The 23,682-nt window shown below is 35.1% G+C and overlaps 2 protein-coding genes and 1 non-coding gene across 4 annotated transcripts; 1 reads left to right on the top strand and 2 right to left on the bottom strand.

Annotated features, from left to right (window-relative positions):
• Positions 1-5,793: 5,793 nt before the first annotated feature.
• On the bottom strand, positions 5,794-5,864 carry TRNAG-CCC (transfer RNA glycine (anticodon CCC)). Its single transcript has one exon. It is a non-coding gene; the product is annotated as a tRNA-Gly (tRNA).
• Positions 5,865-6,383: 519 nt separating this feature from the next.
• Positions 6,384-17,837, bottom strand: LOC132064262 (ATP-dependent DNA helicase Q-like SIM). 2 transcript variants are annotated; one of them, XM_059457178.1, is made up of 16 exons: positions 17,716-17,837; positions 16,561-17,178; positions 16,251-16,470; positions 16,058-16,168; positions 15,081-15,270; positions 14,206-14,554; positions 13,174-13,400; positions 12,449-12,505; positions 11,688-11,768; positions 11,381-11,444; positions 10,374-10,473; positions 10,212-10,295; positions 9,696-9,783; positions 9,506-9,598; positions 8,535-8,627; positions 6,384-6,855 (listed from the first exon to the last, which is right to left on the bottom strand). In XM_059457178.1, the coding sequence occupies exons 2-16, from the start codon at positions 17,135-17,137 to the stop codon at positions 6,556-6,558; spliced, it is 2,634 nt and encodes an 877-aa protein (XP_059313161.1). In that variant the 5' UTR covers positions 17,138-17,178; positions 17,716-17,837; the 3' UTR covers positions 6,384-6,555. The 2 variants fall into 2 exon arrangements, 1 of the variants encoding a protein (XP_059313161.1); XR_009416522.1 differs by lacking the exons at positions 6,384-6,855; positions 17,716-17,837 and having other exon boundaries at positions 9,692-9,783; positions 16,561-17,687.
• A 5,006-nt stretch (positions 17,838-22,843) lies between these two features.
• On the top strand, positions 22,844-23,584 carry LOC132064261 (histone H2A.1). The gene is made up of 2 exons (XM_059457177.1): positions 22,844-23,094; positions 23,184-23,584. The coding sequence occupies exons 1-2, from the start codon at positions 22,891-22,893 to the stop codon at positions 23,418-23,420; spliced, it is 441 nt and encodes a 146-aa protein (XP_059313160.1). The 5' UTR covers positions 22,844-22,890; the 3' UTR covers positions 23,421-23,584.
• Positions 23,585-23,682: the final 98 nt, after the last annotated feature.

The raw sequence follows: 23,682 nt of genomic DNA, 5'->3' as shown, positions 1-23,682 counted from the left end.
TGTTTGAAGATATTCGACTTGTGATGTAAAACATCACAATGCTCAATTGACGCCAAATTTTCAAAGCAAATTCAACTCTAAGTTACATGCTTCTTACCGACGCGACGCATAAGCAATCACCTTACCGTTTTGCATCAACACACAACCCAAACCAATCTAGAAGCATCGTAATACACCACGTATCCAGCGAAGGTAACGTCAAAATAAGAGCCGAAGTCAACCTTGTCTTAAGCTCTTGGAAACTCCTTTCACAAGCTTCGACCACCGAAATTTTTGTCAACTTAGTCAATGGCGAGGCAATGTGAAAACCTTCCACGTTTCCCGTAGTAATTTGCCAAACCCAAGAAACTAAATTATCGGGTGCCAATTTCACTTTTTCGAGGGTCTACTTTAATCTTCACATGACCCAAGAAAGACAATGGTAACTCACACTTAGAGAATTTTGCATAAAGCTTGATAGAACCTTTCCATGAACTCACGTCGGAGCTAGTCACCTCTTATTCCCACATCTCAAACCATACGTGAACAACATCCTTCAACGATTAGCTAAGCCTTAATCGAATGATCCATTGCCTTCAATCCTTAAAGATCTCATCTAAAAAGTGTTTGCTTCGTGACCCAAAGAAGGTTTCTGGATAAGGTATTCCTTGTTGAGCCACAACCAAAGCAACAACATTTGTCTTGACTTTTGACATTTTATTATAGGTGGTGCTTGATTTGGATCATTTATTATCTTGACTTTTAACATTTATTAGTCATTTCCGCAAGGCACGAATTAACGAGCGAATTAGAACGATCCTAGAAAGGACTTTAAGCTCTAAGACAATCTAGAATCAAGAAGAATAGGGAAACACCTATAAATGTCCTGGGAGTTTCTCGGTCATGCAGGTGATCAGGCTGCACAAGGAAAACTCCACTAGACACAGCTCCACAGACACCGACAATAATCCTAGGACGTATTTAAACCTAGGCTCTGATACCAAGCTTGTCACGCCCCAAAACCCACCCTAGACGTGACCGGCATCCGACGTCATGAACAACATCGGAAGAACCTAAGCAACACCATAATAATACTTGAACCCGCCAGGTTCAACATTCGCCTCCAACGAGCTTTATAAAATAAAGGTAAACGAATCACGCATATAAGAATTAAATCACCGGAAGTCTTTAGTTATCTAGACTTGTCAAACATAACAACGTGCCCAAGAGTTAATCAATAACTCAATAACTACCCACAAATGTCACTAGGAGCTTCTAAGATAAAGGATTAATATTGACTTGTGACACTAATGTAACAATTAATAAATCAACTGGTGTCCCACGAACGAATGTGTGGGCTCACCAAATTATCCGCAACAAGTCAAGTCCTTGACCCGGAGTATCACGAAAAGTTACCTAACAATTATCAATAAGAATAGCTCATTCGACTAAAGAGGATATATATATATATATATGAAGAAATCAGTCTTGAAAATCATTTGAAATCAATAAAGTTATATGTGTATTTAAGTATCAAAACCCATTTATAAAGCCTCTTGTTAAGTTACAACTTCAAATATGCCCTTTTTAATCAATTAAGATACTCAACAATTTAAGAGAATAAGAATGTCACGCATGCCATATTTCAAGAATAATCATATCGCGCATAGTTTTATGTAGTACACGGTGGCTATCCTTCCTCCCGAATAGCTAGGCATAAATCACATTTGGAGAACCATGTCGGTGGCTATCCTTCCTCCCGAATAGCTAGGCTTGAATGTCATTTTGGTAATTACTAATCGGTGGCTATCCTTCCTCCCGAATAGCTAGGCAATGACAAGGATAGTGGCTACCCTTCCTCCCGAGTAGCTAGGCCAAACACAACAACAAAATTCATAAATCACAATTTGTCTCAAAATAGTCACACCATCAAATAGCATTAAAGTTCATTATGCCATTACGAAAATCCATAATTTCATAGATAACTTGAAAACTTCTTTAAACAAATTTCTTTGTCATAGTTCCTTTGTAAAATCATCAATACCAAAATTAACCATCATCACTGATCATCTCTTATAGAAGAAAATGATTCATAATATCACATACATATATAGGGTTTGTTACAATCTAGATTTAATGTGGGCTTGTCCCCTCACGCACATTAACCATTAATCAAAACATGTAATAAATTTCGAAGTGTAAAACCAATTCATCATATCATTCAACACATGCTTTTATAAAGAATCAATCTTTCAAGAGAGTTTGCAAAAGAGACATATCAATTACCTTTATATTCAAAAAGGATTTTATTTTTAAAGAGACATACAAATCAAATAAGAAAAAGGAGACATACCTTAATTTGTTAAACAAGGTTTAACAAAAAATGAAGAATACCCAAACCCTAGCTTGAATTACTTTGGAAAGAATTATGTTGCAAACCCTAGGTTTTGGTCATAAAATCATGTTAGAAAGGGATTAAGAACTTGAATTCAACCTAGAATCATAGTAACACTTACCTTGTATGGTTCTTGAGGCTTGGGACTTGTTCTTATTGACTTTAGGGTAAATTTTGATCTTTGGGGAAATAAACCCCAAACCTTAAATATAACCGAAAAACGCGTAAACCCGACTTTTTGACCTGAATCCGACCCGATTCGCGATTGGTCCGCGATGCGGGACCATCGCGCAATGTTCTGCAGCTCAATACTCAGACTTGCGCGATCGGCCCGGAGAAACACGCGCCCCCACGCGCCTGAAAAGACGGCGTGTGTCGGTTCTGCACAGTGTTCGGTAAAATGGACATAACTTCTTGTACGTAACTCCGTTTGGGCTGGGCGACCTACCGTTGGAAAGCTATTTGAAATATCTACAACTTTCATTGAGGAAGTGTTTCCAAATTCACAACACATTTTCATGAAAATCGCCCATTTTCAGACCTACCAAAACTCGAATTTAAGAATAATGGTTTGGTCAAAACTATCCTTATATAGAATGGATTCATATAGATAAAATATCATCTTAATACTAGATTTTTACATATTCACACCTAGTTCAATTTTACCATTATAATTTTAAGTTGGAGTGTGTTTTGAATGCTTCTCCCTAAGAAATATTTATTTGAGAATAATTTCAAAAAGTATATTATTATTTAATGTTTGATTGCTAAAAAATATTTCTCACGGAGAACATTTCTACTAGATGATTAGATAGATAGAGTCCGGCGCCAAAATGGGTTGTTTTTGGAGCTAATAGCCCAAAATAGGATGCATTTTTTTTTTTTTACACCAAAATGGATATTTCGTTGGATAACCAACGAAATACCCACAATAATTACTGTTCCAGTCCGGATTGTTGCATTTCGCTACACTTGTAGCGAAATGTAACAAATAATTTTTTTTTTTTTTTTTTTTTTGTATTTCGTTTATAAAATAACAAATAATTTATCTGACTTCTTTAATTGCTTTCATTTTATTTTTCCTTAATTTTGTTACAGTTTACTTGTGAGGATTGTTTGGTCTAAAGAATGGTGTTTCGGAGCAATTTTTTGTTAGTTTAGATTTGTCAAAAGAAAACAACTAAGTGTTTACAGTTGTCAATAATATTGAGAATTTCACATTTATTTATTGAAAGGTTGAAAAATAAAATTACACAAATGATAAGGGAAAATACATATCAAAAAAAGGTTTTCCGCTGCCGGGGCTTGAACCAGGATTCCATTTTTTATTATATCAGATAAAGATGGGAATTGCCAGTGCTACACCGGAGTCTTTTACAACCATGGATGGAACGAAATATATATATATATATATATCAAATTGGAAAAACTTAAATCACATTTGTGCCTAAAATAACCTTAAATTACATATAACCTCCAAGTTTTTTCTTTGAACAAATTGAACTTTAATTTTTCCTCTCAAATTAAGATAATTTGGCAACTTAGAAAAGTACCCGTGGTATATGAGCCTGTTTGGATTGGCTTATTTTAGGTGCTTTTAAGCCAAAATAGTTTTTAAGCACTTTTGTAGTGTTTGAGTGAGATAAAAAAGTACTTTAAACACTTATTTTTAAACCAAAATAAGTCAAAAGTTATAAGTTAAAATTCCTCAATTATGACTTATGACTTATAAGTCTAAAGTCATAAGCTCATTCAAACAGGCTATGTTTCTCTTCTCATTTCTTTCTTCTTTTTTCCCAAGCTCTTTTTCCCCGTTCTAACTTATTTTTGTTACATATTTTCTTGGTGAGTTATTTTAGTCTTACAGTTTAGATGATATCGCTCAATGTATTAAATTTAAGAGAATTTTTTTCACTAGCCAATACATATTTAGCAAGTATTTATCAAATAGACGAACTTATACATAATCTATTGAGACGTCCTTATGGAGAAATTTTCTCCGTATACCATGACAATCATTTCTTTTTGTTGATAGATTCATCTATGCTTTCAAACTTCACAAAATTTAAAAGAATAAATAAATCGTTATATGAAATCAAAATGATAGATATGCCCCATTTACTTTTCGTAAACTAGATCTCAAAGCACAAAGAGATTGAATTTTTTTATACAACTTGTACTAAGAAAATGACCGTACACATTAAAATCAAGCACTTAAAATAAACAAAAGTAGATCCTTTGTAACAGTCTTATTAAATACTACATCACAACAAAGAACAGAATATGTCTAGACTAATTTGTAAAGAAAAAAATTACATAAATTTATAAAGTACTTATCTTAATAAATAAATTTATATATCAGTTTCATTCGTTTTTTTTCTTTCATATCAAACCAAATCAAACTAATCATGTGTCTAGTCTTTTAAGTTGGTCCGGTTCTATCTAACTATTTTGTTAAATTTCTTTTTCCATAGTCACAAATCAGAGAAATTGCCTGCTTTTGTACAAAGATTTCAATGTAAAGAAAAGAGTTATGGCAGATCTTTTGCTTTAGAGAAGAAAGCAAATACTATAGTCTACATATATCAATTTGTTGGCTGTGATGTTTATTAATGTCCTGGCTATCTTGTTTTTAGTGATCAAGAAAAAGAAAAGAGGAATGTAACTCTTGATATATGCTAATGCATGATGTATTACTCTAATTATTTTTCCTTTGTCTTCTTGATTTCCCAAGTAACCAAACAGGCCTAGAAGCACCTTCATCAGGCTCAGGGTACAATCTGATAACTTCTAGCTGCAAATTTCTGAGAGTAATAGCAAATTCTAGTGCTTCATTCATTGCTTCTCGAGCATCACCAAGTGCCTCTAGTATTTCTTGACTTACAATGTAATGTGAACATATTTGGTTTAGTATTTTGTCGTGTCTTTCTTCATACCTTAAAACTCTTTCCTCTGCTTGTTCTAATGCTTCTGTTATTATCCTCAATTTCTCTGCTGCAATCTGCTGCTTCTGTTTTCTCCTCAAGTTTGGCAAGTATAGCAAGAATGATGTTGAGAAACCTATAAGTGCAAAGGTGATGTTGTTAAAATACATTGAGGCTCTGCTGAGAATTCACCAATTATAAAAGAGTTGTTGGAGTGAAATAATAGAAGGGGTATAGATTCTTTGCTGTGTGTAGGGGTAGACTTGAAAATAGCATGACTTTATATTAGTTCCTTGTGGAGAATAAAGTTCCTTCTCTGCTTAGTTTTCAAATGCACACTCTATTTTTTTAAATACGGAACTTTATAATGGTAGAATTTGGAGTGAATATAACATTTTTGGAAGTGGAATGAAAAAGGTGAAGGAAAAGAAAAGATTCTGGGACTTATAATTTGGAAGGACATGGAAAGGGAATAAAGCCAAAAAAATTTTAACATGCGCATCCAGGGAATCGAACCCTGGTCAGTACCGTGGGAGGGTACTATGATACCACTACACCAGATGCGCTTGTTGTTATGGGTATTCTAATTTACTTATAAGTATATAAGTCATATCATATGCCAAAAAACCAAACGGCGGAAAAGGGAGCTATACTTTTACCGACATCTTTCTTTTATTTTAAGTCATTGATTTCCTATCCTGAATTCACGTTAAAAGGCTTGATCTTTCCTTTGTTTTTCATTATCACTTTCTCACTCTATCAGTCGTATAATGAAGATATCATTCCATAAGGTGAATTATCGATGTCATTGGGAAAAAGAGAAAACTTAAATCATCCAAAATGACGCTGCAAAGACTCTCTGTTCACGTTAGATTGTTGAACGGTTGCAATTAGGAGTCTCTTAGGGTTCCATTTTGCTTCAGGCCCTCGTGCATCTCAACACAGAATGTAGATCTTCATACATGGGTATATAAGCCCCCTCTGCATGTACTGTTTTTCCACTTAAATCTTCTTTCACTTACATTTCCAAGTTTGGAGCTAGGTTTAGACCAAAAAAAAGTAATAATAATAAAGACTGAAGAAAACAAACGTGACACCCGACAAGGATCTATCAATCAAAAACCAGAATATAAAGTGGATGAATAAATAAAGAATGGGATCGTGCAAATTACAATCTTCAATCTTTGTTAAAAGGCTGATTGTTTCAATCTTCAATAGTCACATTCTTTTTAACCAGTTCAATAGTTCACGTTTGCGTCACTTTTTTGATAGCTTGGAAGTCAACCTTCCTCGAACTGTACTACAATCAGGCTTACGTTTACGCGATTTTCGTATTCTTGGAGATTTCCCCGTTCGTTTTCTCTGCAAGCGTTGGCGACGGATCTCGGGATCAGCCCACCCTTTTCCCCATTCAGCAAAACTGGAAAAAGACTTGGGGCTTCTAATAGACAGCAACATATCCTCTTCAGGATAAACCTGAAATGGCTGCTCTGTTTCAGAACTCAGGAACTGCCTTCCACGTTCTGTTAGTTCTGGATATTTTATCTGAACACGGGTCTGTAACATTCCCCAAAAATGATCAGCCGTGTCATTGAAAATAACCACGTACAAACATACTACCAGTTCAACATTGATTTCAAAGGCAGCATAACATAAAGAAAGTGGAAATATTGCACCAAATGAAAATATTTATCCCCCCTCCCAGAAATATACCGCTCAAGATACAGGAAATATCTTGATTATCATTTCTAATAGGCATTATGCCAATATTGTCGTGAAACAGCAGCTGTTTTTACAATCAAACTTTCACACGTTTGGCTAGTTCTATCTTGCCACATCCTCCATCAAGCAGGAGGAACCAGATGGATAAAACAAGCAAATCTCAAATATAGAATGAACAAATCAATAACAACATACCCAGCGTAATCCCACAAGGTGGGGTCTGGGGAACAAAGCAAAGGAGGAATTAAATGTCTTGTTCTTCATAGAACGTTTCAAAATAATGTAACTTTCCTGGAGGACAATCTAATCATAAGACCATCTGTCCCATTAAAATCATCTATTTTCTTTTTGCTTTGTCTCAAAACCCTTGACCTCTTTCTTAATTATAAAAAGATCACATCTAGGACATTTCAAATTATAACAGCAATACTATACTTTCAGAAAATATAATTCTCCAACCGAGGATGAGGGAGGCGATAAACTGATACGGAGGGGCTGGATGCTAAACACCGTTGAAACCTATTATCTAGAATTGTCAGAAAGGAGAGACAACAGCAATACGTGGGAAAAGGTTTGGAACACCAAATTTCCAAAGTAAATTTCTTTGTTTGGTGTGCAGTGCGAGATGCAATTTTAACAGGAGACAACACAAGAAAGAGCAGCAGGATATTTGTGAGTTGGTGTTGTATGTGCAAAGAATCTGGAGGAGATGATACTAATCATCTCTTGTTGCATCGGAGCTTGGCTTTACAACTATGGGGTGTTGCATTCTCATTGTTTAAAATCTGTTGGGTTTTATCACGGACAGTGAAGGAAACAATTACTAGTTGAAGATTGAAGAGGATCGGCAATGAAGGGACAGCAACATGAAAGACAAGACCATCTTGTCTCATTTGGAGTATATGGAACGAATGGAATAGGAGAATGTTTCATAATAGCGAGAATGACGGAGAAAGTATTAGAAGATTTTTTCTATTTCACCTGTATTTCGGTATGATGAAAAAATACCATATTGTATGGACAGTTGGTCAAACTTGGTGGAAGATAATGTATAACTCCAGCAAAGTCACACGCACATCTTGTATGACACCAACTTGATGTTTATTAGTGAAAGTTTTTTACTTACAAAAAAGGAATAAACTAACTGAACCAACTTGATGTTTATTAGTGAAACTTTTTTACTTACAAAAAAGGAATAAACTAACTGAAACCTTTTGACTTACAAAAAAAGGAACAAACTAACTGAACCTTCATTAGACCAATAATAGCAAATTAGAAAGGCTTCCAAGTATTTGTTTCCCCTCCTTGCCACATCGTACATGTTTCTAAGATCCTAGTTTTCAGCATCGAGAACAGCATGACTGACTTGACCCATAATGCAGTGAAGTATAAAAGGAGAAGGATATATCAGATAGGGCCGTAAAAGTAAATAAAGATTGGATGGATTTGAGAAACATAGTGCCAAAACTTAGTACCTATGTGAAATAACTACGGTTATTATGCAGAAAGCTTACCATGTCATCTCCCTCCCTAATAAATCCTTTAACTTCCAAAAGTCGAGCAAGACCTTTCCACCACAAGATGTCACTTGCACTAAATTGCTGATACTACAACACAATATACAGAAAACAAATGACAAGATTAGAGTTGCAATAGGAAAAGGTAAATACAAAAGAGTATTAACAACAATGTTGTAAAACAATAAAAAAGAAGATCTATTTCAGCAAAAGAAATATATTGTTATTCTCTTACACCAATTGAACACGAAATAGAAGGGGTAGAGTCGACGCTATATGCTGGTTGAAAGATTGGCTTCAAAACGTAGAGATAAAGATCTTTCTCAATAAGTACGAGGATTTACAAGAATAGAAAGTCGCATGAGTAACTTTAAAGTGGTATAGTATACCAGCATTAATGCACAGTGGATGGTAAAAGTTCTCTGTAAAAGAAAATAGGCAGCCTTTCAGAGATGAGCAAAATTAAACACAACTTACTAGAGTAGGATTAACATGTAGGTGGAGGACATCTGCTCGACAAGTTAAAGCTACTTTCAGTATGACATAGTAGCTTTACACAAAAGAGACAAAGAATTACAGATTATTATAAGCATCCCAACATATGATTCAAAGAAGATTCTGAAGAAGGCTCTTCAAGAGCAATCCAGAATTACAAACAGCATATATCTCCAGGGAACTCTATTAGCGGTGCAAGAAAGATCCAGAAATTAGTGACAAGAAGCTCATTCAAATTGAAGGAAAAATTTTTAGGTCTCTTTGTCATACCCTTGGTAGACATGTTTTCTAAAGGCCTTCGCTGACAATTTCACATGGGTCATGCACATCAAACTGCTTTCTAACAGGCCTTCGCTGACAATTTCACATGGGTCATGCACATCAAACTAGCAGATAGAAAGGGATAAGAGGGAGAGAGAGAGAGAGGGAGAGGGGAAAAGAGAGAAAGCGAGGGCATTGAGCAGAACTAGTACCTGTTCCCTTATTCTGCTGACTAAAGCCTTGATGTTTGGCCTGTCACCAAGTCTCCCTTCATAGCCACCATAGGAGATGTCTGCAAAATTTCTCTGCACCAGAAAGGATTAACAAAGACCAGCAATGCCAAAATGAGATGACAGAAGTACAAAGAAGCACAAGCAAATGTGAGATGCCAGACGTACTCACACAATGAGCAGCAACAACTTGCAAGAAGATCATCGCCTCAGCCTTTAAATCTTGTCTTTCAGGTGGTCCTTTGATGCATACATCACACCTGTGCATTATGTACCAGGTAAAAGACATAAAATAAGAAAGTGAAATCTCATCGGAAGTCAGGAAAATCTATAGATAAAGGCAAACATCAGTAAGCATGAATTGAAAAAGATATTAGCAATGGGATGCATTTGGCACATCTTTACATGCATAGCAAGTCATTTTACTTCAAACTGCTAGAAATGAACATCTCTTTTACGTAGCATGTCCTATGACAAAACGAGTACCTAAAACCTCAACTTCTAGACTAACCTAAGAGGAGTCAAATATTAGAAACAAACCAGGCTACGGACATTATGTGCCCTCCACACCAACCCCATAAGGGAAAGTGGAAGAAAATCAAAAGAAAAGCACAAGCACACACCCTTGACATGAAGCAGCTTGTAAGGAACAAAAGAGAAAACACAATAGCAAGTGTTCTTGACATACACCAGACATTTCTCCAAAAGGAAGTGCTCGCCAAAGTACTCCACAAGTGTCTTGGCTCTACAGCAAGCAGTGTTCATTCCATATCTGTTGAACATAACCAACACATAAGATGGAAAACCAAAATACTAGTCGAAGCCGTTCAATTAACAATTATCTTACAACCTGAAGCAATCAGACAACATCTTATATGCTTGTTTTGTCTGCTCCTCACTTCTTTGACTCGGTAGAAGTGTAGGTGTCCTTGACAAGTTTGCATACAGAACTGTTTCACAAGAAATCGAACAGCTTAAATATACATGTAGTGCCTCTTTGGAGCCGATGTCCCAGCTCTATGAGATAAATGTGACTCTTCTGGATAATACAAGTTGAATAAGAGATCATTTGGTGAAGTGTATCAAAACCACACCTTAATGCACAGCAGGACAAACTTTGCTAAACCAAGAAGAAGGCATGAGGTTCCTTATCACCATAGCTATTCATATAGTAGTACTTTGACAATGTCAGATTTCCTTTCACCATATCTATTTTTCTAGTCTGTGCACTAAATCTTTCCACTTCTTCCCTTATTGTCCCTGTGTCATTATTATGTTTTTTGTCTTACTTTTCCTTCTAAACTAAGTACCTTCAAGAAAACACTTGGTCGAACATTTATTTAACTTTTTCTAATGAGAACCATTTTGACCCTATGATGTTTAATACATTTTGATATGATTCTAGGATTAGCTCCTAAGTTTTTAAAGTCAATCAATTCATCAAATATGTCAAACAGACAAGAAAAGGTGAAAGAATGACATGTATTTATGCCAATATTTCTCTGTGGGCATCCATATTATACTATAATAAGAGGTTTCATAACCTTTTCCCATGACAACAAATTCCAATATTTAAGTATTTGAAGAAACCAAGTTCTCAGCTTTTGAATTCTATCATAGAACTTCCAGTTTTTTGCTAAAATCAGCACTGCTTTAAGGCTCATTGTTGAGTTTAACTTTCTTTCTCCAAGAAACTGAGTCTCATGCATGGGACAGGAAATTGCTTCATTTCACCATCCCAAGCATTACTATCAATGATAGAACCGGTGGATGACAATTTTGTTCTCTTTGAAGTAGAAATTCTATCTCAAGATTATGATAAATAAACCACAGATAAAAAGAAACAAATTAACTGACCACAATCTGCAACTTTTCCATCCCGACCAGCTCGACCAGCCTCTTGATAATAAGCCTCCAAACTCTGTAATTGACCAAGAAGCATAAATGAAATTTAAGCCATGTAACACCAGAAGCAATGACAAGAAAATAGTTCGAACAAGGTCCTAAACATAATGCTTCTTAAGTACACCCATAAGCATCTGTACAATCATATTGCTAAAGAAGAAAGACCAAATGAGAATGTGGTCAAGATTTTCATGTAGTTCGTTTACACGAGTAAAACAACAGCAAAAAACATTAAGGAAATCTAGCTGAGTAATTGCACCTGGGGCCAACCATAGTGGATGATCCTTCGCACATTTAACTTGTCAATTCCCATCCCAAAGGCAATTGTTGCGACAATGACCTGAATTCCAAAAGTACAATGTATAGCCTCAATTAGTAAATGCATAAGTGTAAAACATAAATGTAAGTAAAACAACTTTAAGCTCAAGAAAATCGCCGATCTGCTGTCAGGATATCTTAAAGATGCTATTTTATCAAAGAGTTAAAGTGGACACAGGCATGCAAAATGCTTGAAACTAGTAAAAGATGATAGCCAGCACTGAAAAGTAATATGCAACAGTTTATAATAGGATATCAAATTAAACAATTCTCAAAAGTGAAATAACTAATTAGGTCAGGATCTGCCAGCCAATATTAAACATCAGCTTCAACAAACATAGTTTTGTTCGGAAGTATATGCGTATTATCTATCCCAAATTCCTGCTTATAAATTCCAGAGAAGGAAAGTTCAGCAAGGAATTATTGGGATGACATTCTAAAATCCGTAAGGTCAGATAAATAACCTATAAAGAAATGAGGACATAAAGATTAATCCAACTTGACTCGCACAAAAATGAGGGTAAAAGGTTCAACATTGAATTTCCTCTGAACACGAGAGAATATGCACAGATCAGTCTAAAATATTGAATATTGAATGCAATGGATCAAAGACCTTCAGATATGCAATAACCTGTTAAATAATATACAAAATGTGTATTTACATTACTTCATCTAAGTTCTAACACATCACCTTAACTTTACCTGCAGAGTGTTCTCGTGAAATTCCTTATGCACCTGCCTTAGATGTGATTTTGGCAACTGAAACAAGCAAGAAAAAGAAAATGTCACTTCTCCATCCACAAGGAAAAGTATATCACGCAACTTCAATCCTGAGTAGCATCGTTTTGTGGAATGCTCATGACGGTGGGCAGCTTGATGCAGGCAGGTCAAAGAGAAGGGATGGAGGGCTGCTAAGCTGGCAAGCTTCCAAAGAAGGGTACATATGACAACATAGGCAAATCCCAAGTTTGAGAGATGAGTGAAGTAAGTTCACATGGTACGTGCGCTTTTGGATTCGATGGTGGCGTAGCCCAAGGGACAAATCCGTAAGGTCTGTTAGGAAAAAAAGGACAATACGTCCATGGACTTGGGCTGTGACATATTTAGACCTTGACTTTAATCTAGCAGGGCATGTAACGCATAATATCACTAGTGACAAGATATACCTAATTACATGGAAGCAAACCAATTGAACAGCATGCTTATGATCACATTTAGTCCACTTTCACAACTATGGTATTTTGCATCTTAAAGACTTGCCCTTACATCGTGAGGCTATGCAAAAATCTGAAGTCTTTCAAACATTTACAAATACTTTTTTCTCGTTCCTTCAAACAATTATCATTTAGTGGCAAAATAAACTCAACATCAATAAAATCAGAGGAAGAGCGAGATAATTACTATAACTGATTGGATATATCAATTACCTTAGCATTGTAAGCAGCAGCCTTGATCCCAGATCTAGAAAGAAATTTTGATATACTTAATGTTTCTTTCCTAGTTGGGACATAGATTATTGTTGGTCCATCTTCCAATGCTTTGTACCGAAGCTTTGCTCTTTCTTCTGGGTTGCTGGGTACATCAGGTGTTTTGGGCAACACAAAATCACTACAACCTTTCAGTGGTAGTTTTCCACTAAATTCACCACAAGAAACTGCAGCAATTTTAACATCAGTACAATTTATTTGAATTCATAAAGTAAATTATAGGAGTAAATGACCAAGCGTACAATTTAACATAACAAATTTATATTCCAGGTAGACAATGAAAAATTGAGGAAACCCCTAAAAAGTACCCTGGAGTCCTGGACATTGCTTTCAAGAAGATGAAGTCTTTACTTAAGCTGCTACATTGCCAGCTAGAGGCTGAGGAAAATCCACAAAAAGCATTTCACTTGTTTGGTTATTAAAAAAAGAAGAGACTATCTACGACACAAAAAGGTCAAGTTTGAGAATGCAAGAAAGAGTAGGATGAGATACATTCATCATATGTGGTCTTTTGATCATGTAGGAGGGTAGTGTCATAGGATAAGAAGATGCAAGGTTTTTTCTTCTATCAATTTACCAGGGATAAGCCATCTCTTTGGCAAGCTAAGATTATATCCTCTTAAAACCTCATACTAAACAATCTTGCACCGTTGTGATGATAGATTGTCCAGTGATTGTTGCCAGTAAGTGAATTCAAACTTAAACACTTTAGAATGTAGATGAAAGTACTGCTGCAGATACGACAAAACAAACGGAGTAATTTCAATCCACACTAAGGTAACAACTATTAAAATTTTAAAAATATTCTCTATATTTACACACAAAAAATTCCAAGGTCTCTGATGGCTTTTGATAACAGATCGAGTTATTTGTTGTGTAAATCTTTAGTGACATGGAAGATGGATTCAATCAAATTCTCTTTAAAATTTGATCTGTACTGTCTAAATGAATAGTCCCAAAACAGAGTTTTACCATCCAAATCATCAACATCTTGCACAAAATCACACTCATCTTCCAGAAACTCAACAGACAATTGTCTATCCTTCGAAGGATCTGAGCCATATCTCCCAGGAGAACATACTTCATCGTCACTCTCAGAAATAGCATCTCCGTCAGTGTTGTCTACATTAACCTCATCAGTTCCATTATGTTCATCCATGCAACCATTGGAAGCACTATCAGAGCTTTCAGAATTCTCCTCCAGATTTGTAGACATTAACTTATTTTTCCAGCAAGACTTCCCTTTTCCGGAATAAGTGCTTATCAGGTCATGAAAATCCTTCTTGTAGGATGCTATAGATGATGTTCTAGAGTGTTTCACCTGCAAACAGCAGAAATGACGTGAATTGTTATTATTTCTATCAGCATATGTTCTTAGAGTGAAGACTGTATCTTTAGAAGGTTCAAGCATTAATATTGTAGCAAAAAAATTAAAAACACTCAAATGAAACCAACCATATTAATATGCACTTATGCAGTATATCCCTTTCATCGTATTATGCAGCAGATATAAAGTGACACAAAGACTAAGGATCTAGCTTAAAATACCATAACTATGATCAAAGAAAGTAGTACTTTAGTTCTTGAGTGTGAATTACAGGATGCAATTGATAGGCAAACATAATGTCAAAATTTAAGTATGAAACACTGTGTATAAAAATCACAAGAAATGTGTTCTCAAACATTTTGCAACCCCCTCCACAAACAAAATAAGAAAAATAAGAGAAAGAATGCACCCTTCACACAAAACAAAGCAAATAATGAAACAGTGCAGTGAAGGCAAATGCAGGAAATAAAAGGAATATCAAACCAAAGGAATATCATACATACATTGTAGATTAACTTACTGAAAATCGGAGATTTGGCCGGAAAAATGAAGTGAGAACAATATGTGTTGCCTTTGACATGTGCAATGACTGCAGAATGTCTTCTCTAACACGAGTAGTGGCAGTAGCAGTCAGTGCCATGATCGGGATGTCAAACTTCAGAAACTTCATCGTATCCTTTCTAAAGTTCTCTCTCAAAACAGATAATCGCCTATTACATACAAAATTTATGTCAATATCTTGTTGCAGTTTTTGCTTGGCAAGAATGGAGTTGGATAAGAGAAATATCAGAGGAGTTTGCCCACTCATATGCATGCCAATTTTTCTTATTAGTTAACAACAATGATGTATTAAGTACCATATCTACACCCAACTAGTAGATCAAAACACTGTAATAGAATAAGAGAAATAAATGGGATATGCTATAGTCAGGTGTAATTTGATAGCCTGCTCTAGCAAAAGACCACATCTACACTGCAAGCACTATGTAGTCCAAGATTAATAATCATACGCATGAATAACCAATATATGGACAAAGAAATTGAAGAAAAAAACATGGAAAGGTGAAATATCAATTGTTTAGTGTCGCATCTTTAGAATTGCACTCATTGGCAAGGAACAGTACGCCTTAAGGCCTTGGTGACGCTTTAGAGCTTAAGCGCCTTTAACAACACTGGCTTCATCCACTAAAAGTTACTGGTAACACTCTCTTTTGAATGATCAAATGCCTAAACAAACATAGAACCAGAATACGGAAGGTGAGCCCACCCCCACCCCCCAATGTGAACTACCACCTCCAACGACTACAATTGGCATGGTGCTTATGGTATGTAAACACTGTATGGAAGGTAAAGAAGTTCCTTCTTGCTTTTGTGCACTCTAGGGAAAAGGCTATAGAATTTATGTTTATCGAAGAGCTTATTCGGTTACTGAAAATTTTGACCACCAACAGAAAATAGTATGAGCCTGATTTATCAAGCAAATAAAAGAATATATACCTGTAATCTGGTCGAAAATCATGACCCCACTTAGAAACACAATGAACTTCATCAATTGCAAATAGAGCAATTCCACGACTTTCTGCAAGGCTTTGGATGGGTTTTATGAGTCTGGCCAAAAAAAAAAAGACAGGAAATTCATCTGTCAAACAACAGCCAATACTACAGTTCAAAAGATTAACAGGCTCAATACCTTAGAATTGTTTCAGGGCATACATAAATGATGCTATACAAGCCTGCCATTGCTTTTTGCTCGACACTTCGATCAGTTTGACCAGATCCAAGGAAGCAAGCAGAAACACCATGTTTTGCTAACTTCAAGCACTGATCGTGCATCAAGCTAATCAACGGCGATATAACAATAACAACCTTCCCAGTCAGCAATGCTGGAATCTGAAAACATAAAGATTTCCCTGCAGAAACATAACTCTGAGACACAGAGAATCACATCTTACCGAAAGGAAGACAATGGCGAAGAAGGAAAAAGTGTGAGGGGCTAATACCTGATCCTGTTGCTGCAAGAACAAGACAGTCTTGGTGAGATAACCAAGCTTCCAGAGCTTCTTTCTGAAAATCCTTCAACAATGAAAATCCGAAGTGCTTCTGCAACAAATTCTTAACCTTCTTTTCCCAATCTGGTCCAATGTCTTCATCTTTACAATAAGATGATAATATATCTTTTTCAGCTACAATGTGGAGATCAGAATCCTCTAAAGGAGGATGCACATTTCGACCTCCGGTATCTCTTTGCAAGATTTCTGATTGAGACATACTCAACTTATTCATTGTCTTACTTCTTTTAGGTCTACCTGCTGATTGAATGAATTCGTTTATGTTTGGTTGCCGCATTTTGTCTGCAGAGCACGACGAAGAAGAGGAACCTCTTTTCCCCAGCGTTCCAGCACGGCTGGTGAAACACGCTTTACTAGTTGATGTACTCGCACTGTTTCTTCGAGAATCATCGAGTAGATAATCAATTGCACCCTCAATTGATGGACCCACAACTTGTACAGCATTTGAAATATCAGATAATTCAAACCCCATTCCGACCAATTCAGCAACAACTTGGTCCCGATCCATTTAACTTCACTCTGATAAAATTGTTTTCAAGAACGACGCCACTAAGAGTACACATACACAGAAAAGTCAGAGAGTCCAGATTGAACTACAATCAAACAAATTGAGAACTCACTGAACAAAACCACTTGGTAAGATTTTTCGTAGCTACATTTACTGCTTTGGGGAACTTACAAACACAACACTAATTTCAATAGTACAAATTTTGCATCTACATTGACAATCTTGAAGGACTTAAACACACCATACCAATTTAATAGTACAAATATTTGCAGCTACATTGACTATTTGGGGGACATACAAACACAATACTAATTTTAATGTAGGAAAAGTATTTCAGTTTTCTTGATTCAATGCTGCAATCAAGAAATCAATTAACAACAAATTCTCACATCAGACCTTTTACTTTCATAATTGTTCAATTATCGCCAAGTGATATTAGGTCTAGATTTCCCCACCCCACTAATTGTTAAATTCTTATCGGTTAAGATGGAATTTTAATATTTGTTCTTAATATCATCTAGCTAATTAATGTGTGCCTATGGCGATTATTAGAGAGGGAATGAGATGCTGTTGATTACCTTTCTACGGAACAGTGAGAACCCTATTGTTGAAGAAACACAAAATTGGATCCCAATGGTCTGCCGCGCCTAATTTAAAGCTTAGCCAAGGTTTGAAGGCAAATATTTTTACGACGTCGTCGGCCACTGCATACAAGTCTTAATGTTTATGTATATTCTTGTTTAATACTCCATATCACTTCTATAATTAATTAATATAGTTTGGTCTAAATACTTACTGCGAGTAAATTTTTTCGTTGTGAGTAAAATTAGGGGGTGCATTTGGTTGTTTATTTGGCATTGCACTATTTGATTTCAATTTTCAATTTTGAAAAAATGCCATTCGATCTGAAATTTATAAAGCTTTTTTTCAAATATCGTAAAGTAAGTATCATTAAGTGTCTTAGGCCTCGTTTATTTTTATTAATTAAGATATAAATATGAATACACATCTGAATATTAAAATGTGTGTTAAGATGTAAATGTTTGAATCTGAATGCTAAGATATTGTATTAAGATCTGAATATCAACTAATTAAGATTATATTGTTTGGTTTCTTAACATCTAAATGTACAAAATTTATCTTTATCCAAAAACTAAAAAATATAAAATTTAAAAAATAATTATATTCAAAAATATATATATATATATAAAATGTATGGTGATTGGTTCTGAGATGACTAGCGGTAGTGATTGTGGATGTTGGTTGGGGGTGGTATTGTGGGTAATAGCTAGTTGTGATAGTGTCTAACATGAGTGGTTGATGGTGGCGGCTGATAGTTATGGTGGATGATAGTGAAAACTAATAGTGGTTGTGAACGATGACAGTGGTTGGCGATATATAGTGGTGACTGATGGTGGTAATTGTCAGTAATGTTCAGTAGTAGTTGTGGTAATGGTGATTGGTGGTGATCATTGTAAATGGCAGCTAGTAATGGTGACAGTTGATTGCAATATTGGCATGGTGGTGATTGTGATTGATGATTGGAATGTTGAGATTTAGATGTTTGAATCTGAATGCACACATGAATATTAAGATATTATATTAAGATCTGAATATTTAATAATTAAGAATGTATTGTTTGGTTTCTTAACATCCGAATTTACAAATTTTATCATTATTCAAAATATAAAAAATATAAAATTTTAATAATATATATATATATATATATATATATATATATATATATATATATATATATATATATATATATATATATATGGTGGTTGGTTTTGAGATGACTAGTTGTGGTGATTGTGAAAGCCGATTGGGGGTGGTATTGTGCGTAATAGTTAGCGGTGATAATGCTTGACAATAGCAGTTGATGGTGGCGGCTGATAGTTATGGTGGATGATAATGAAAACTAATAGTGCTTGTGAACGATGACGGTGGTTGGCGATATATATTGGTTACTCATGGTGGTGATTGTTAGTGGTGTTTATTAGTACTTGAGGTAATGGTGATTGGTGGTGATAATTATAAAAGGTAGCTAGTAATGGTGACACTTGATTGTAGTATTGGTGCGGTGGTGGTTGTGACTGAGAATGGTGGTTGTGGCCGAGGATGGTGGTTGTGTGTGGTAGGTAGTGGTAGTCGATAACAGTGAGCACAGATGCAACTATAATTGATAACGATGGGCGATAGCGATAGTGGTGAGTGGATGCAATTGGCAAACTGTCAACTTTGTAAAAATCTTTAAATAGACATCTTAATGATATTAATACTTTATTACATATTTTAATAATTCAGATCTATTCAGACCTTTTAAGTGGTTGAAAGATAAAAAATAAAATAAAAAACACTTAGACCCTATCTGTTTCTATTAAGATTATTTCATTTGAATGATTAACATGTTGTCTCTATATGTACATTGAATGCTTAAGATTGTTTGTTTCAACATCTGAATGTGCATAATTTATTTATTTCAAATATAATAAATATACAATTCAAATAAAAAAATATTAAGTAATAAAAATATAATTTTACTAAAATAAAATTAATATTTGATTAAAAAATAAAACATTGAAGTTTGTTAGTATGGTGGAGATAGTTTGTAGTGGTAATGGTTGCAAGTGGCTATTAATGGTCATGGTCATAGTTGTGATGGTGGGGTGGTTGGTATTGTAGTGACTGGTGTGATGGTGGCGGTTGGCGGTAGTGGTTGTGATAGTGGAGTTGGTTGATATTAGTAGTTGCCAGTGTTGGTGGTGGTTGAAGGATGTGTAGTGGTTGACGATGATGCCAGTGGTAGTTAACGGCGGTGCTAGTTGGAAAGTAGTTGGCAATAGAGATTGACTACAACGGTGGTAGTGACTGATAGTGATGGCGGAGGTAACGGCAATGGATATAATTATAATGATGGAGACGGTGGGTGTGGTAGCGACTGACAGTAGTGGTTGGCAACAGTTGGTTATCAGTCGGTTGTGACGATAGAGGTGGTTTGTGATGGTGACTGGTGGTTAACGACGACAGTAGTGGTGGTTGCGATGACAAAGGTGGTTAGTGGTGGTGATTGATGGTTGTGAACGGAGTGGCGGTGAAAATTATTCACACAAAAATATTTCTTAATGATCTAAAGACTTTGTTATAGATCTTAATGATTAAGACTTATTTAGATCAAATAAGTGCTTAAATCTAATGTAAACAAATGCACTTAATGGCTTAAGGTCTGAACATTTAGATTTAGACTTCCATTAAGTGCAAATAAATGAGACCTTAGTGGTTGAAATTCAGACATAAAAAACAAATGAACTTAATGACTAAGATGTGAATGATGGGGATTGAGACCTTTTATAAGGACAAAAAAATATTGAGACTCTAGTTTGACTAGACACATGGTTTACGAAAATAAAGGTTTTTTATTTTTTATTTTTTGAGTGTAAACAAAAGATACGTGTAATGTACCAAAATGTCTTTTGAATCTTGATCTTAAACAAGTGAGGTAGAATGTTGAAATTAGAAATTATCAAATATATAAAGATTTTTTTAAATAGACAAAAAAAAAGTAAGATACCTAAATTGAAATGGTGGGAGTACGTATCGAATAATAAGTACGAGTATATTGGAAAAGATAAATAGGATAAAAATCATATCAAATTGATCGTGACATAAAATAATTTTTTTCATTGATACATAACCTCAAATTTAACAATGCACTATAACGAACTTTAAATAATAATCAAAAACAAACAGCACATTGATTATAACCATCTAAATAAGATCAAAAGAAGTCAACTAGTTAGATACGCATTCATTCCTTCCACGATCCATTACTATCGTAAGGAGATTTGAACTGGTGTAGAACAAATAACGGTATTCTTGCAGGCTGAAGTCCAAGTAGATAATATTTTTGCCTATGAGATTATAAGAAGTGCCAAGCACCCTGTTACAAGTTCAAATTTCGACTATGACATTCTAATGTTATAAAAGGGCCTTTTATAAATTTATGCCTCTATCACTTGTTGATAATATTGTGACTTTATGTAATGCTCAAGCTATTTGATTCCTATTTATAAAATTCGAGAAAGATGTTTGGCATTAGTTTATACTCATTATGCCTAGTATTAAATAGAGAGTGAAATCATCTTATCAAGATTTTAAATGAATAATGAGGTCTGACCAACACCTCCTAAATACGCGCCCAAATTAGGCCTTGCCTTTTGTTAGGCTATAGTTCTTATCAACATAAAAGCTTACTTGAGTTTTCGTAGACTTTTTTTTAGTTAAAAAGGAAAAGTAATAAACAAGTGAGCAATTTTTTTTTTCCTTTTCAAAATTGATGGTAGGGGAAAGGGAAATTGGAGAGAAGATTATAAAGGGGGGAATTGAACCCTCACTAACAAGGTGAAAGTAGTACAGGTAGCCAACCAACTGAGCTATTAAGATTCCCCAAGCGAGCAAGATCATTTCATATTCTTTTTGATTTTATGTTTAAGGGTGTCAAAATTATAATTTAGCTCTTAATTTTTTATTTAGGGATGTCAAAATTAATTTAAATATATTGGATGAGTTGATCCAAATCGATACTTCAAATGTTTTTTGAGTAGAATAAATTAAATAATGTAAAACAAGTTCTTCAAAGGTATAAGCAAAATTGGTCAATGAGTTGTTCAAGTGACTAACTACCAAATAAAAATACTCCAAACAGAACAAATAAATAAAATAGAGAGAAAATTTCTCACATACTTGTAGAAGTTGTTTTAGAAGCAATATTATACAACCAACTAGGTTATGGTAATTTACATAACACATATAATTGGATACGACATTTCATAAATGTTGCAAAATTATTTTATCGATATTCACCAAAATGTCAGATCTTTCATGTGACATTTTATAAAAGTCACAAGTAAACGTTGTAAATTTTTTACCAACATTAATCTAAATGTCAAAAATCTAATGTCATTTATTTCTTACCAACATTTACTCAAATGTCGGAAAATTTTAGTGAGATTTAATATATGTCGTTTATTTATTACCAACATTTACCTAAATGTCGGGAAATTCTCGATACTAAAATTTACGATATTTGATGCTAATGTAAATTAAATGTCAGTAAACAAAATTGTGACATTTAAACAACCTAATACATTTATATAATGTCGTCGTATTTGTACCTTCTTGTAGTGAATTTCTTGACGATGTGAATCATGACTATCTAGTAACACCTTTATTTACACAAAACAATATAGAATAATAAAGTATGGAGATAGGGTTGTAACTTTTACTAGTAATAACAAAGAGCAAAATATTTAGGACTATGAAATTGATGGATAAATAGGACTTATTAGGAGTAATAATCCCACTAATCATACTTTGTAGTATGAAATTAAGAAAGGTTTCACGAATTCACAACAAGCGCAAAACAAATTTGGGAAAATTCAAATTCCCCGCGCGCGGTTTTATCTCTCAGTCCCCCAATTCAACCAAACACAACTACGTGTCATTAAATCATTAGCTCTCCGCATTAGCCAAGGATCACTAACCTTTCTTATTTTCCTAGCCGTCAGATCTCACATTAAAAGAACCATTACGCTTCGTTAAACACCAATACTCCTCACCCGGATCGCCAGCGTGGCAATCCATTCCCCTCCCTATAAAATTACAAACTCCCAACTTCATTTCCTCATCAAACATTCAAATCTCAATCTAAGCTTCTTCTACATTACTATCTTCTTCAAGCTAGTTTCATAGCAATGGATGCCACAAAGACTACCAAAGGTGCTGGTGGAAGAAAGGGTGGCCCAAGAAAGAAGTCCGTAACCAAATCAGTCAAAGCTGGTCTTCAGTTCCCGGTTGGTCGTATTGCTCGTTTCTTGAAAAAGGGTCGTTACGCTCAACGTGTGGGATCTGGTGCTCCTATTTACCTTGCTGCTGTTCTTGAATACCTTGCTGCTGAGGTACAAACATACCCATTAAACTTCGTTCTCAGATCCGTAATTTTCTGCTGACTACGTAGTTACTAATTCCTTTTTTGTTTGTTGTACAGGTGTTGGAGTTGGCTGGAAATGCGGCAAGAGACAACAAGAAGACTAGGATTATTCCTAGGCATGTGCTTTTGGCTGTAAGGAACGATGAGGAATTGGGAAAATTGTTGGCTGGAGTTACTATTGCAAGTGGAGGTGTTCTTCCAAACATTAACCCAATTCTGCTGCCTAAGAAATCAACTGCTTCTGAGGAGAAGGCATCAACACCAAGGGCAACTAAGTCGCCAAAGAAGGCATAAGAATACTGTGTTAGAACTGTGATCTGTGGGTTAAATATGCACTACTCTTTTGTCTAGTTTATTGGTATTTCTAGTAGTTGTAGGACGTAGAGTTTTGTTATGCTTTGTTAACTTGTGGTGTAACGTTGCTTGGAAATATAATAGAAAGTAACTCCTTTTTCCTATTTATTGTCTCATTTCGATTTTCGTAACAATGTCTGCTAATGTAATCGTAATGATGGAAGATGAAACTTCTGTATTACCGTCGCTGTTCAAACTGAAA

Source organism: Lycium ferocissimum, chromosome 7 (genome assembly GCF_029784015.1).
Source record: "Lycium ferocissimum isolate CSIRO_LF1 chromosome 7, AGI_CSIRO_Lferr_CH_V1, whole genome shotgun sequence".
Lineage (NCBI taxonomy): Eukaryota > Viridiplantae > Streptophyta > Magnoliopsida > Solanales > Solanaceae > Lycium > Lycium ferocissimum.
This window is presented reverse-complemented; position numbering and strand designations above follow the sequence as displayed.